The sequence below is a fragment of the Sapajus apella genome, unplaced genomic scaffold (genome assembly GCF_009761245.1).
Source record: "Sapajus apella isolate SASKATOON/1434 unplaced genomic scaffold, GSC_monkey_1.0 scaffold18, whole genome shotgun sequence".
NCBI lineage: Eukaryota > Metazoa > Chordata > Mammalia > Primates > Cebidae > Sapajus > Sapajus apella.
Window position 1 is genome coordinate 30,539,257 of NW_022436958.1, and position 12,985 is coordinate 30,552,241.

At 34.5% G+C, this 12,985-nt stretch overlaps 1 protein-coding gene and 1 pseudogene across 5 annotated transcripts in view; one reads left to right on the forward strand and one right to left on the reverse strand.

Moving 5' to 3' along the window:
• The window catches only part of XIRP2 (xin actin binding repeat containing 2), a 72,284-nt gene extending 64,213 nt beyond the window's left edge, over positions 1 to 8,071 (forward strand). For 3 of the 5 annotated variants that reach the window (XM_032286617.1, XM_032286618.1, XM_032286616.1), the window contains 2 exons: positions 2,281 to 2,414; positions 6,038 to 7,381. In XM_032286617.1, coding sequence (XP_032142508.1) covers positions 2,281 to 2,375 — 95 coding nt within the window. In that variant the 3' untranslated portion in view covers positions 2,376 to 2,414; positions 6,038 to 7,381. Of the gene's footprint in view, positions 1 to 2,280; positions 2,415 to 6,037 lie in introns of all 5 variants that reach the window. The other 2 variants (XM_032286620.1, XM_032286619.1) reach the window with 1 other exon arrangement.
• A 1,806-nt stretch (positions 8,072 to 9,877) lies between these two features.
• Positions 9,878 to 10,026, reverse strand: LOC116557164 (annotated as a pseudogene).
• Positions 10,027 to 12,985: the final 2,959 nt, after the last annotated feature.

Below are 12,985 nucleotides of genomic sequence, written 5' to 3' on the forward strand. Positions count from 1 at the left end.
TAGTATTATTCACTTGTACTGTGTGAAAATAACAAATACTTATTAAACAGATTACTGAGACTTATTGTCAAAGTAAATAAGGCTTTGGATAAAGCAACAGGTAGAGCCATAATTTCATTTCATACAGTTATTCTAGACAATAATAAATAATATCCATTGACCTAATACTGACATATTTTTAACTGTCAGGTTTAAATGATCCTTGCATTGAATTCAGTACAGACTGGTAGAAGTCCAAGACACAATTTAAATTCTTCAAATGTGCTTTAGTATTTTTATTACCCTGTATCTGACAAAAGTGTAGGTGTGAAATTAGACCTTTTATATATATTCAACTATTGATATTGAGCTGGATACAGTTAGTTTTCTCTGATGCCATATTTTTATAACTGATTTTTTTACTTTTCTAAAAATTAGATCACTGCTCACTCGACCTTATTCACAAATGAGCATAAACAATACATTTTTTAAAAATTGATTATATTTGGAAGGATGGAGATTTAAATCATATGAACTTAGTATATGATTTTTAACAGAGAACAGCTCATTGCCCTACTTCTTACAATTAATGAGGCTTCATGAGAAAAGAATTTTACATAATTAATGTGCATCATTAGTTTAATCCATTCTTTTAGACATATTGAAAGCAATAGCAAGCTTAAAAATAAAAAATGCTAAAACTAATAATTATGCCTCCATCATATTTGCAACATATGTGTCTAGTTTATCAGGTTAATATGGTTCTTAATGTGCTTGCTTCTGGCATAATTAAGCAAAGCTGTCTAATTAATTTCAAATGCTCAGCTTCTGTTAAGATAGCACAAAAACACATAGAACATACAAAAAAACTTGGGATAAACATAAAAATTTGTCCTCTCCTAGAACCAAATAAGCAAAGGAGTTCTCTCAGTGGCCCAGATTCAACATCTAGGCACTAAAGTAGATAAAATTATTTGTATAATGGGCCCTGAGCATATTTGATCTTATAAATAACTAATACCAAAACTTAGTCATTCTCACAGGATCACTGTGAGGACAAAAAGCAATTCTGAAGTGAAATTTCTGTGTTAGTTTTTGTTTTGTTTTATTATGTTTTGTTTTTTTGTTTGTTTGTTTGGAGATGGAGTCTCACTCTGTCACCCAGGCTGGAGTTCAGTGGCCCAATGACGGCTCACTGCAACCTCCACCACCGGGATTCAAGCCTTCTCCTGCCTCAGCTTTCCAAGTAGCTGGGACTACAGGTGCCCACCACCACACCTGGGTAACATTTTGTATTTTTCGTCCAGACAGGGTTTCACTGTGTTACCCAGGAATGGTCTCGATCTCCTGATCTTGTAATTGCCGTCCTTGGTCTCCCAAAGTGCTGGGATTACAGGTGTGAGCCACTGCACCCAGCCAGTTCTGTGTTAGCTTTAAACAGCTATACAGACACTGGTTTGTAATAGAACCACTATTATTCATAGGGGCTAACATTTACATGAAAGCAGCAGGAAGTGAGTGTAGGTGCTTTGGAGGAGCAAGAAAAGACGTAGAAAAACTATATAAAGCAGATGTGAGAATCCAAAAAGCTCCAAAATCTAAAGCCAGTTTGAGGACAAATGACCCTGAGTGTTTTAATGTATTCAGGAGTCTCATACATTACAGTAAGAGTTGATATCTTAAAGTCAACCCTAAGTCATTGAGAAAATATTGAAACAAATACAGTGTCCTTGGCTTAAAAAAACATATGTATATATTTTAGAAAGAGCTATCTAAAATGCTTTAAGAAGTAAAAGCTTTGGACCAGGTTAGGTATAAGCCTTTATATACAGGGAAAAGTCAGTTATCCAGAATGATAAGTTCTCTCAGGGCCCTCCATTGCTGAGTATTATTATTTTATAGATAGATGATAGATAGATAGATAGATAGATAGATAGATAGATAGATAGATATGATATAGATATATATGTATATAACATATGTTCATTAGACATATAAGTACATTAAAACATACATCTATAACGAACGTATTTTACTCATGCATGTTTTCTTAAACTATAAATGTCTACTTGTACAGTCTATAAATGGTAGAGGTACTAGAGTAATGCAAATCATCCTACCAGACTCTTAAACCTGATGATGGATTAGCCTCTGTCCAGAGAAGCATCATAAGAACAATAGTCTTAGAGCTTTCCACTTTAACCGCATGGCCAATTAATATGTGGTTGTTTTGCTTTGTTATGTTTTCACAATATGATTGAAGATAACACTACAGAAGCCTTTGTAAATTTTTATTTTTAGAAACTGCTGCTGCAAGACAAGGAAATATGTATACTTTGTCAAAAGACAGTTTATCCAATGGAGTGCCTAGTGGCAGACAAGCAGAATTTTCATAAGTCCTGCTTCCGATGCCACCATTGCAACAGTAAACTGAGGTAACATGCTTTGTTGTTTTTGCCACAAATATTCTAAGAGCCTGCAGTATATGTATAACCTCATACATCTAGGAAGATGCATATTTTTCCAGATCTTGCTGCTGCATCAGTTAATAAACCACTCAGTGGGATTTGCTCATGTTCTGTTATGCGTTTCTGTGACATTTTTCCCTTAGGAATTTTACTTTCCTAATCAAATCCAAAAGCATCCCTTTTGTCCAAACACAAAAATCACACAGATGAGAAAAATTAGGAGTTACTTTGCAAATCAAGATTTTTTAAGTTAGTATGTTAGTCTAAAGTTTAGACTCTAGATCAGGAGGTAGCAAACATTTTTTGTTAAGGGCTATATCATAAGTAATTTTGGCTTTGCAGGCCACACTGCTTCTGACACTACTCAATTTCTATTAGAGTGCGAGGGCAGCCACAGATGACTAAACAAATGGGTGTGGTTGTAAATAAGTGGGCTTGGCTGTGTTTCAATAAAACTTCATATACCAAAACAAGTGGTGAGTAGGTTAGAATATACCTGTCTTTGAACGAGACTAAGTATTTAAAAATGAAATTGAAATTTAGAAAAATATTAGTGACATATAAGAGAAAAACTCTGTTTTTTCTCTGGAGCAAACAGAAACACCCTATCCACACAGTTAAAATACATTCGTTTTCCAAAACTCTTGAAGTAAATGCATTTCACTGAATGTGACATTTGGTGTGACTGTAGTCTGAGATGCTAAAATTGATTTTTTTTTTTCTAAATCTAATGTGCATCTCTCAGGCTATATTTTTTTTTCTGACTTTAATTGGCAATGTCAAATACCCCTCATGGCAACATTATTTTCCCTTGGTTTCCATGACAACAGAGTATAATGACTTTCTGCCTACTCTTTGGGTGCTCCTTCTCAGGCACCTGTGTTGGGGGATTCTCTGTCCATTACCAAGATGTAAAAGGTCCTCAGAATTATGTTATGGGAATTTATTCTTCTCAATGTTTTTCTTCTTTCTAGTGAATCACATTCACTCCCATGATTTAAATCATCTATGTGATAATGACACTGAAGTCCTTACTGCTAGGTCAAATCTCCCTGTGTATCAGATGCTTATAACTAAATGGCTGATACACTTCTCCAGTTAGATTTATCATAAATACAGCAAACTCAATATGCCCCATTTTCTTCTGTCTAAATTCCTTTTTTGACTGTACAGTCTTTATGCTATTGTATCAGTAAATGACATAAACATTAACTCAATGACCAAAGCATAAAGTTGTCTTTGGCTCCTTCCTCTCCTTCATTCCCTACATTCTTCTTCATTCCCTACATTCAAGCCAAGTCCTGCAATTTCTGCCCCATAAATACCTTTTAAGCTATATATGTTTCTCCATTCCCATAGCAAGTATTATCTATTAGCACCACTAATTTCATTATCAAAACACTTAAAAATGACATTTGCCCTCCCCATTTTTTAAATTATTATACCACATCTTCAGTTTCAGGTCACATAGCCACTACATTCCATGTTATCTCCCCATGCCCTTATTTCATCTTAGTTTTCAGGTTGCAAGATATTAATGCCCACCACCAATGCTTACATTGATGTTTCTGCAGTTGCTCTGATATTAAAGCTTGGTTTCTAGTAGAGTTTTCAAAAAAAAACTCTCATGGAAACAATATTCCCTGAATTCTTACATGCTGATAACAATTTGTCTGTGACCTTTATAGTGAAAAGTCAGTTTTGCTGAAATTAAAATCTTTGGCTTACACTTCCTTTCATTGTATTTTTTGATGCATTCTTTTATTTTCTTCTGGCATAAAGTATTGGAATAGCCTGATAACAATCTAATTTTATTTTCCTTATAAGACATATATTTTTTCTTAAAGATACCCAGGGGTTTTTAAATTTTTACAGTTTCAAATCTAGCAATTTTATTAGATTAGCTCTTTGGCGTTGGAAATTATTCATTAGTGTCAATTATCCAATGTGCTCTTTCTATATGTTGATCTTTGCACACCTTTTTTGTATCAAGAAAGTTCATTTTAATTATAGATATTTAATATTTAATCTGCTTCATTATATAGTTTTCTTTTTCAAGATTCCTATTAGCAATACTTTGAATTTTTGCCAATTTTAATATCCGTCTCTTTCTCTCAATTTTTTTAAATATTTATTTCTTTCTGATTATTGAAAGGTTATGTTTTCATTCTTCTGTTTCTCTTCTTGTCACTTTTCATTGTCTTTATTTGCTCTTGTATTTCTTTTAGTTTAGTTTTTGTTGCTGAGATTTTTCTCTTTTATTTCTAATTTTACCTGATTTCTGGCACCTCACTTATGAGATTTTAAATTCTGATTCACGATGTTCTTTCAGGTCTTTTGTCATGTTCTTAATGTCTTTTAACTCATTTTGAAATCATAGATTAAATTTTTGATATATTTTTAGAGCATGCTTTTCTGCCATGTTTTCATTACCTGCAGGGATATTATAATGCCCTTTGCTCTTTTATTTTCTTTTAATAACTTTGTATATGATTTACCTTGATACATTTATGTTGCTCATTTTTATATAGCATTAGTTTTCCAAAACCTCAGAAAAAGGAAAATCAGGATGGTTTTTGTAACTTCACAGAGCTACCTCTTTTAGCTTTCACATACTGATCAGAAAAACAAGGCAGCTTGATTTCTAAAATTTCCTGGCTTGGCTCCTCTTCTTCATATTTATCAGAACTTTCTCTTTCATTTCTGTAGTCATTATCCTCCTCAATCTTGATTCCACTCTCCTATTTTTTTTCTCATTTTGGGACTCTGTTTAAAAGTGGAGCCCAGTTTTGAGAGTTCAACCTCATTAGCCTCTTCAAGTCTTCCTTACCACAGGGCCCTTGCACTCATTGTCTATTGGAGAAGACAAAACTCCTCCCAGTTTCAGCTGCTGTTCTCTGATTGGCATGTGATACTTTCCAGGAACTATTAGTTGGTTATTTTGTGGTCTCATATTTTCAGGTCCATCAGATATCTTCTTTGCTGCCTCTGCTATCACCAATACAGATGAGACCATCATGCTGCTTTTGCGTCTGTTGGTGGTTTCTTTGTATTTTGGTGTTGAGGAGGCTACCTTGTTACTTCATTTTGTTGTAAATATTACCCATGGGTTTTAACTTCTGCTATCTAGTTGTTATATCTGTTTTATTTGTGCATTCATAGATATTCAAAAACTGTGCTGCTGCCTCTGACTAGAGTTCATTTTAATTTTAAATCACTCAATGTATTAATCTCTTTAAAGACGCCACATATGCAATTTGTTAGGCATGCTTTCCAGTTCATTCAAAATCTAGTTAACAATGATGTTTTGTCCTATCATTCTGCACCAGCTATAACTATATGTCCATTACCCTATAATACCTATTATGCCAATACCTGACACGCATCATGAAATTCTAAACACTGGAAGACGCATATCATACAAAGTATTGGTGGTGATATTATCTAACAGAAATGTTCAACTATTAGGGTTATTCCCATTGCTAGCAACTTGAGGTTACTAGTCTGTAACACATTGAAATAATTTATCCCCAATTCCCTATGAACTTACAGTAAATACAAGTGCTAAGTGTTCTTTTTCTTTTTGGCAGTTTGGGAAATTATGCATCACTTTATGGACAAATATACTGCAAACCTCACTTTAAACAACTTTTCAAATCTAAAGGCAATTATGATGAAGGTTTTGGACGCAAGCAGCATAAAGATCTATGGAACTGCAAAAACCAAAGCAGATCAGTGGAGTTTAATCCTAAGGAAGACCCAAATATGTGTAAAAATACTGCAGAAAACATCCTTGTACCTGGAGATCTTAACGAACATTTAGATGCTGGTAACAGTGAAGGGCAAAGAAATGACTTGAGAAAATTAGGGGAAAGGGGAAAATTAAAAGTCATTTGGCCTCCTTCCAAGGAAATGCCTAAGAAAAACTTTCCATTTGAGGAAGAGATCAAAATGAGTAAACCTAAATGGCCCCCTGAAATGACAACCACTATATCCCCTGAATTTAAAAGTGAATCTCTGCTAGAAGATGTTAGAACTCTAGAAAATAAAGGACAAGAACAAGATCACCTTCCCTTTCTGCAGCCTTATCTGCAGTCCACCCATGTTTCTCAGAAAGAGGATGTTACAGGAATCAAAGAAATGAAAATGCATGAAGGAAGAAAAGATGAAAAGAAGGAAGGAAGGAAGAATGTGCAAGATAGGCTGAGTGAGGCTGAAGATACAAAGAGTAACAGAAAAAGTGAAATGGATCTTAATGACAACAGTAATGTGGTTGTGCAGAGTGCCGAAAAGGAGACAAATGAAAAAACAAACCCAACTAATGATGCAGAAGTCTTACAGGTTACTAACACTGATGATGAGGTGATGCCAGAAAATCATAAAAAGAATTTGAATAAGAATAATAATAACAATTATGTAGCAGTGTCATATGTGAATAATTGCAGGCAGAAGACATCTATTTTAGAATTTTCTGATCTATTACCCTTGTCAAGTGAAGCAAATGACACTGCAAGTGAATATCAAGTTGAGAAGTTAGAAAATACATCTAGAATCTCAGAGTTACTTGATATATTTGAATCTGAAAAGACTTATTCGAGGAATGTACTAGCAATGGCTCTGAAGAAACAGACTGTCAGAGCAACTGCTGGCAGTCCTGTGCAGCTTGCTCCAAAACCAAGCCTCAGCGGGGGCCTTATGGTAAAGGGGGAAAGTTCAATCATTTCTCCTGATACAAGCCTCTTAAACATTAAAGGAAATCATTCAAAGAACAAAAATTTACACTTTTTCTTTTCTAACACTGTGAAAATCACTGCATTTTCCAAAAAAAAGGAGAACATTTTTGATTGTGATTTAATAGATTCTATAGATCAAATTAAAGATATGCCATGCTTGGATTTAAGGGAACTTGGAAAGGATGTTAAACATTGGCATGGTGAAACAATAGAAGCTGCTCGCAGAAATGGAAATGCAGGTTTTGATGCCCTGAGCCATGAATGTACAGCTAAGCCTTCGTTTCCCAGAGTGGAGGTGCAGTCTGAACAACTCACAGTGGAAGAGCAGATTAAAAGGAATAGGTGCTACAGTGACACTGAGTAAAATATCTCTGGCCACTGGTGGTCACCCTTAGGCACTGAGAAATATTGATGTTTGGAAGTAAGACTTTATGAATTTGGATGCCTTTTTGAGGAACTTGTTGTAAACATAATGTTCAGAAATCTCATGTCTATCTCAATGGGATATTTCTTATATTAAACCTTGTCATTTTTGTCATAATTCATTTACATCTACTTTTGTTTTAAATGGGATGAAGAGATAAAACAATATGGATATGTTCTCCATTCATATGGCACTTCAGCATATTGTTCTGTTTTCCTATATAACATCATGGGTGTGATTTTATATTGCTGATATTTGTCACAATTATTATACCTTCTCTATAATTTCTTCTGAAATAAAATTGAATCACCTAAGGTGCAAACCAAAATACTTCTGTAACTTTGTGTGATATATACTGTCATTCTAAGTACATATACTCTTTATGACTTGGGAAGCATTTGTTTTGAGGCAAGTATTTACCACACACACACTAAAATAATGCTGAAAAAATAAAATACTAAACTGAAGGCACAGTATTATTAGAAAGCATAACATTTTCGTTTTCTCTTTAACTCTACATTTTAAAGATATGAGGGTTATTGCTCTTGAAATAATTACCTATATTAAATTATAGAATGTGTCTATACACATTTAATGAGAAAAGATTTTCCTCCAGAATAATGTGAAGTTAACACTCAGAAATTACTAGAAATGTTTTGGATGTTACTTAAATAAATTATGCACATTGCATTTGTATTGCTTACTCTGGTAATTGATAAGTATAACAGTCATATCACTACAGTTTGTCAGGTTTTCTGATCATATTTGATGAATATTAAGTTTTTCTGTCATGAAAACATATTCTTTTAAAAATTTGGCTTCTAAATTTTCTGCTGTTTGTCTTTTCTCAAATAAATTTGATGATTCTGAAAAAAAATATTAACATAAATGAGTGGCTTGCACATGCATGAAACAGGCCTTATCCCACATTCTTCTACATAAACACAAAACATTGACATTCTGTAAATATGAATCCAAAATGTAGTGCTGAAAACTATTTCTTTTTAGAAAGCCTAACAAATTCCCTCTTGCTAGTATGTTCTCAACAGATATCTGAGACATACATTGCATTACTTCCCTGGGGCTCCCATAATTAAATATCACAGTCTGGGTAGCTTAAACGACAAAAATATATTATCTCACTGTTCTGAATGCTGGAAGTACAGGGTCAAGGTGAAGGTATAGCTGGTTTCTCCTGAGGCTTCTCTCCTTGGCTTTCCAATGATCCCCTTCTTGTTGAGGTCCACATGTAGTCTTTGTGCACTCACACTCCTGGGGCCTCTTTCTCTTCTTATAAGAGTACCAGTTCTTTTGGAGTAGGAACCACTCATTGGACTTCATTTAACCTTATCTGCCTTTTTAATGGATGCATTTCCAAATACTGTCATATTGGGGGTTAGGGCTTCAACATATGAGTTTTGTGGAAACACAATTCAGCTCATAACATATACTTTTACCCAATTAAAATAAATACTACGAAAGTCTGGCAAGAAATAGGCCAGAGCTACAGCAGCAAATTTGTTGTTTAAACTGAATTATTGCACTTTGCACTGCCCTTCAAATATTCTGAATGACACAGCATTATTTCTATAATCATTTATGCTAAGATAACACAATAGTTTCCAAGGAGAAAGAAACAATTTGTGAAAACTCATGTCATAGTATCTCACTGTATAGTTTCTTAGTGTCAGTGATCTTTTTAAAGAATATGACTCTTGTTTTACAAAAGTCCTGGCTTTGAACTCTTCCCACTTAATGTTGGTAGCCTAGCCCTCTCTTCAATTATGGTAAAATTTAAGATTAAATGTAGCTGATTTGCACACCAGGGAAAAAGCTGAAAATATTGATTGTTCTGTCCTTTCATTTAATCAACAAGCTGGCTGGGCACAGTGGCTCACGCCTGTAATCCCAGCACTTTGGGAGGCTGAGAAGGGTGGATCACATAAGGCCAGGAGTTCAAGACCAGCCTGGCTAGCATGGTGAAATCTTGTTTCTACTAACTATACAAAAAAAAAAAAAATTACCCAGGTGTGGTGGCACATGCTTGTAATCCTAGCTACTTGGGAAGTTGAGGTAGGAGAATTGTTTGAACCTGGGAGGTGGAGGTGGCAGTGAGCCGAGGGCCGAGATCATGCCATTGGATTCCAGCCTCATCAACAAAAGTGAAACCCCATCTTAAAAAAATCAATCAATCAATCAACAGGAAATTTTGTGCCTTCATCTTTTTTAAAAAATGTGTGGGTACTTAGTAGGTATGTATATATTTATGGGGTACCTGAGATGTTTTGATATAGACATGCAATGAGAAATAAACATATCATGAAGAATGGTATAACCATCCCCTCAAGCATTTATCCAATGAGTTTCAAACAATCCAATCATACTTCTTCACTTGATCTTAGCCAAAAGGCCGAGAAGCGATCCAATCATACTTCTTAAATTATTTTAAAATGTACAGTTAAGTTATTACTGACTATAGTCGCCCTGTTGTGCTATCAAGTAGTAGGTTTTATTCATTCTCTCTAATTTTTTGTATTCATTAGCCATCCCCCTTTCCCCCTACTACCCAGCCTCTGGTAACTATCTTTCTACTCTTTATGTCAATGAGTTCAATTGTTAGATTTTTAAATCCCACAAATAAGGGAGAACATGTGATGTTTGTCTTTCTGTGCCTGGTTTATTTCACTTAGCATAATGACCTACAGTTCCATCCATGTTGTTGCAAATGACTGGATATCATGCTTTTTTATGACTGAATAGTACTCCATTATGTATATGTACCACATTTTCTTTCAAGAAAACATTTTTAAAAAAATTTAATTAGAAAGAGCATTGTATTATAATCATTGGCTGCATCATCTTTCTTGAATGACATGTAGGAGTTTACAAATTCAAATATCCAAATACAGTTTTATTTAGCAATGGGTTTGCTCTAATTATAACAAAATCTTCTGGCTAAATAGCAAGCTTTAAAAACTAAAATATAGCTAAACACACAAATCAAAAATTCAGCAAAGTTTTCTTATTGTTGCAGTCAGTGTATTATTTTTCTACAGTTTCCATAACTCAGTGCCACGGACTGAATTATTAAACAGAATTTTATTTTCTCACAATTCTGAATGTTAGAAAAGTCTGACATCAAGGTGTCGGCCAGGTTGGTTTCTTCTGAAGCCTCTCTACGTGGCCTGTAGATGGTCATCTTCTCCCATGTCTTCACACGGTCTTCCTCTTTAGCTGTCTATGCTCCAATTTCTTCTTATAATGATCCAACTCATATTGGAGTAGGGCCCAGCCTCATGACCTCATTTTATCTTAATTACTTCTTGAAAGATCCTGTCTCCATAAAGAGCTGCATTCTGAGGTGCTATGGCTTAGGATTTCATCATATGAATTTGTGGGGGACACAAGTCAGTCCATAAATATCAATAACCATGTTTAATCTTCAGGGTTTTTAAAATACATAGCTATTAATGTTATGTAATAACCTCCCATAATCTTTACTTGGAATTTAAATCACAGAACTATGTAATATATAGATTCAGGTTGGAAAAATTAGTATTTTTATGAACAAAATTCTATGACAATGGAATGGAGATGGATCCATGATTGACCAAAAGCTATTCCAGCAATGGCAGGGTAAAGGGTTTTGCATTATTTATTCAAGACTGGACCATCCAATGAATCTTGTCAAAATGTCCTATTTCCCAGAAAATTTTTCTGAATTGCCTTTTTTGCAGCCCCCACACAATCAATCCTTGCAACAGATTTGGAGCTCTGGGCAACACATTCTCTGGATTGGAACAATGGTTTTCTCATGGCAACACATTCTTTGGATTGGGACAATGGTTTTCTCAAATTGCAATAAAACTGATGAATGCAAACTTACCACCCATTCCCTAACACAAACATCTGGAATATTTTCTCCCAAGCTAACAATTTTCTATACACATCTCTAGAATAATTTCTAAAGGCACGTTAATTTTTCAAGAAGCTGAAAAATAGAAAAACAACATTTTCTCTGCTGTGTTTTGATAGTTACTGACTACTGGGTACTATCCAATTGTGAAATGGAAAATTTTTTCATTGCCAAGAAAATGAACTTATAGAAAGATAAGCACAGATGTTAAAGTAAAAGAGAAGTGCAATACATTTTTGTTCCTCCCTGGAAATGTTACTGAGAAGCAAAAGTGATTTTTTTATAAATCTAATCTAAAAGTTTTGAAATCTGAAGGTATTAATGATAATATGAAATCTTAGAAAAATCAAATTTAGTGGAGATCAGAAATAGGCAGCAGATATAATATTATATTCAAAATAAGAGCCATGGGAACATATGAGAAATGCTGAAGAGAGCTAAGCCTCAACCTCTAGAAAAATCTAATAGAAAGCATAAAATAGTTTTCGGTAAATATAGTCTAAAAATAATTTAACCTCAACCATAATAGGGTCCTTTAGAAAGTCTAATTTAAGCTACCTGATATTTGCTGTAGATGTTTTTCCCAAAAGATATTATGAGAAATTTTAAAACTTTAGATATGTGTATGCAAACAAAATGGCAGAAAGAAGATAACATAGAATATCCACAGTGTGATCATCATCCTCTAACATAGTACCGATTTATAGAAAATAAAATGGATGGAAAATGGATAGAAAGTCTGACAAATAGATTCTATGACATCACCCAGTCAACAGCCATTCCACAAACTTTTTATGGGACCATTTGAATGCATTGGAAGAGTGATTAAAACAAAAATAGATAAATTATGGTATCTTTTGTGTAAAGCCCTCAGACAGGGAAGAGGTATTCAAAAAATAAAATGAAATAACTCAGTACAGTTAATGCTTATGAATGCAGGAAACCCAGGAAAATGGTTAGGCACCAAGTCTTATAGCATTGGAAGACAGCAGAGTAATAGTAAACAGATGGAAAAGTGTTTTGGGTTTAAATAATCAGTCTTCACTTTGTCATAATTATTTAGTTGTAATTATGTGCTTGTGGATTCTATGATACACAATCAAGACTTCAGGAATGATTTACTTGCACAAATGCTTGGAGTGCTGGCCCCAAGATGCCATTAACTGTCAGCCCCCTGTCAGGACTGCTTTAGCTAAAATAACTGATTTTCCAAAGTGGACTGTTTTATTTTTGATCGATGGAAGGACAACTCAGCACAACTCTTAAGGATCACTCTCACTCCAGCTCAAAGCTCTCTATAGAATTCACTGAGGCCTCCATGGGTGCTTCTCAGGTTAGCTTTTGTCCAATCATGCTTCTCTCCCTTCCTTTTCTTTCCCTTGACACCAACTGCATGCCCTAATAAACCTCCTACGCATTATTCTCTGGCTTAGAATCTACTTCTTGGAGAACCCAACCTGGACCA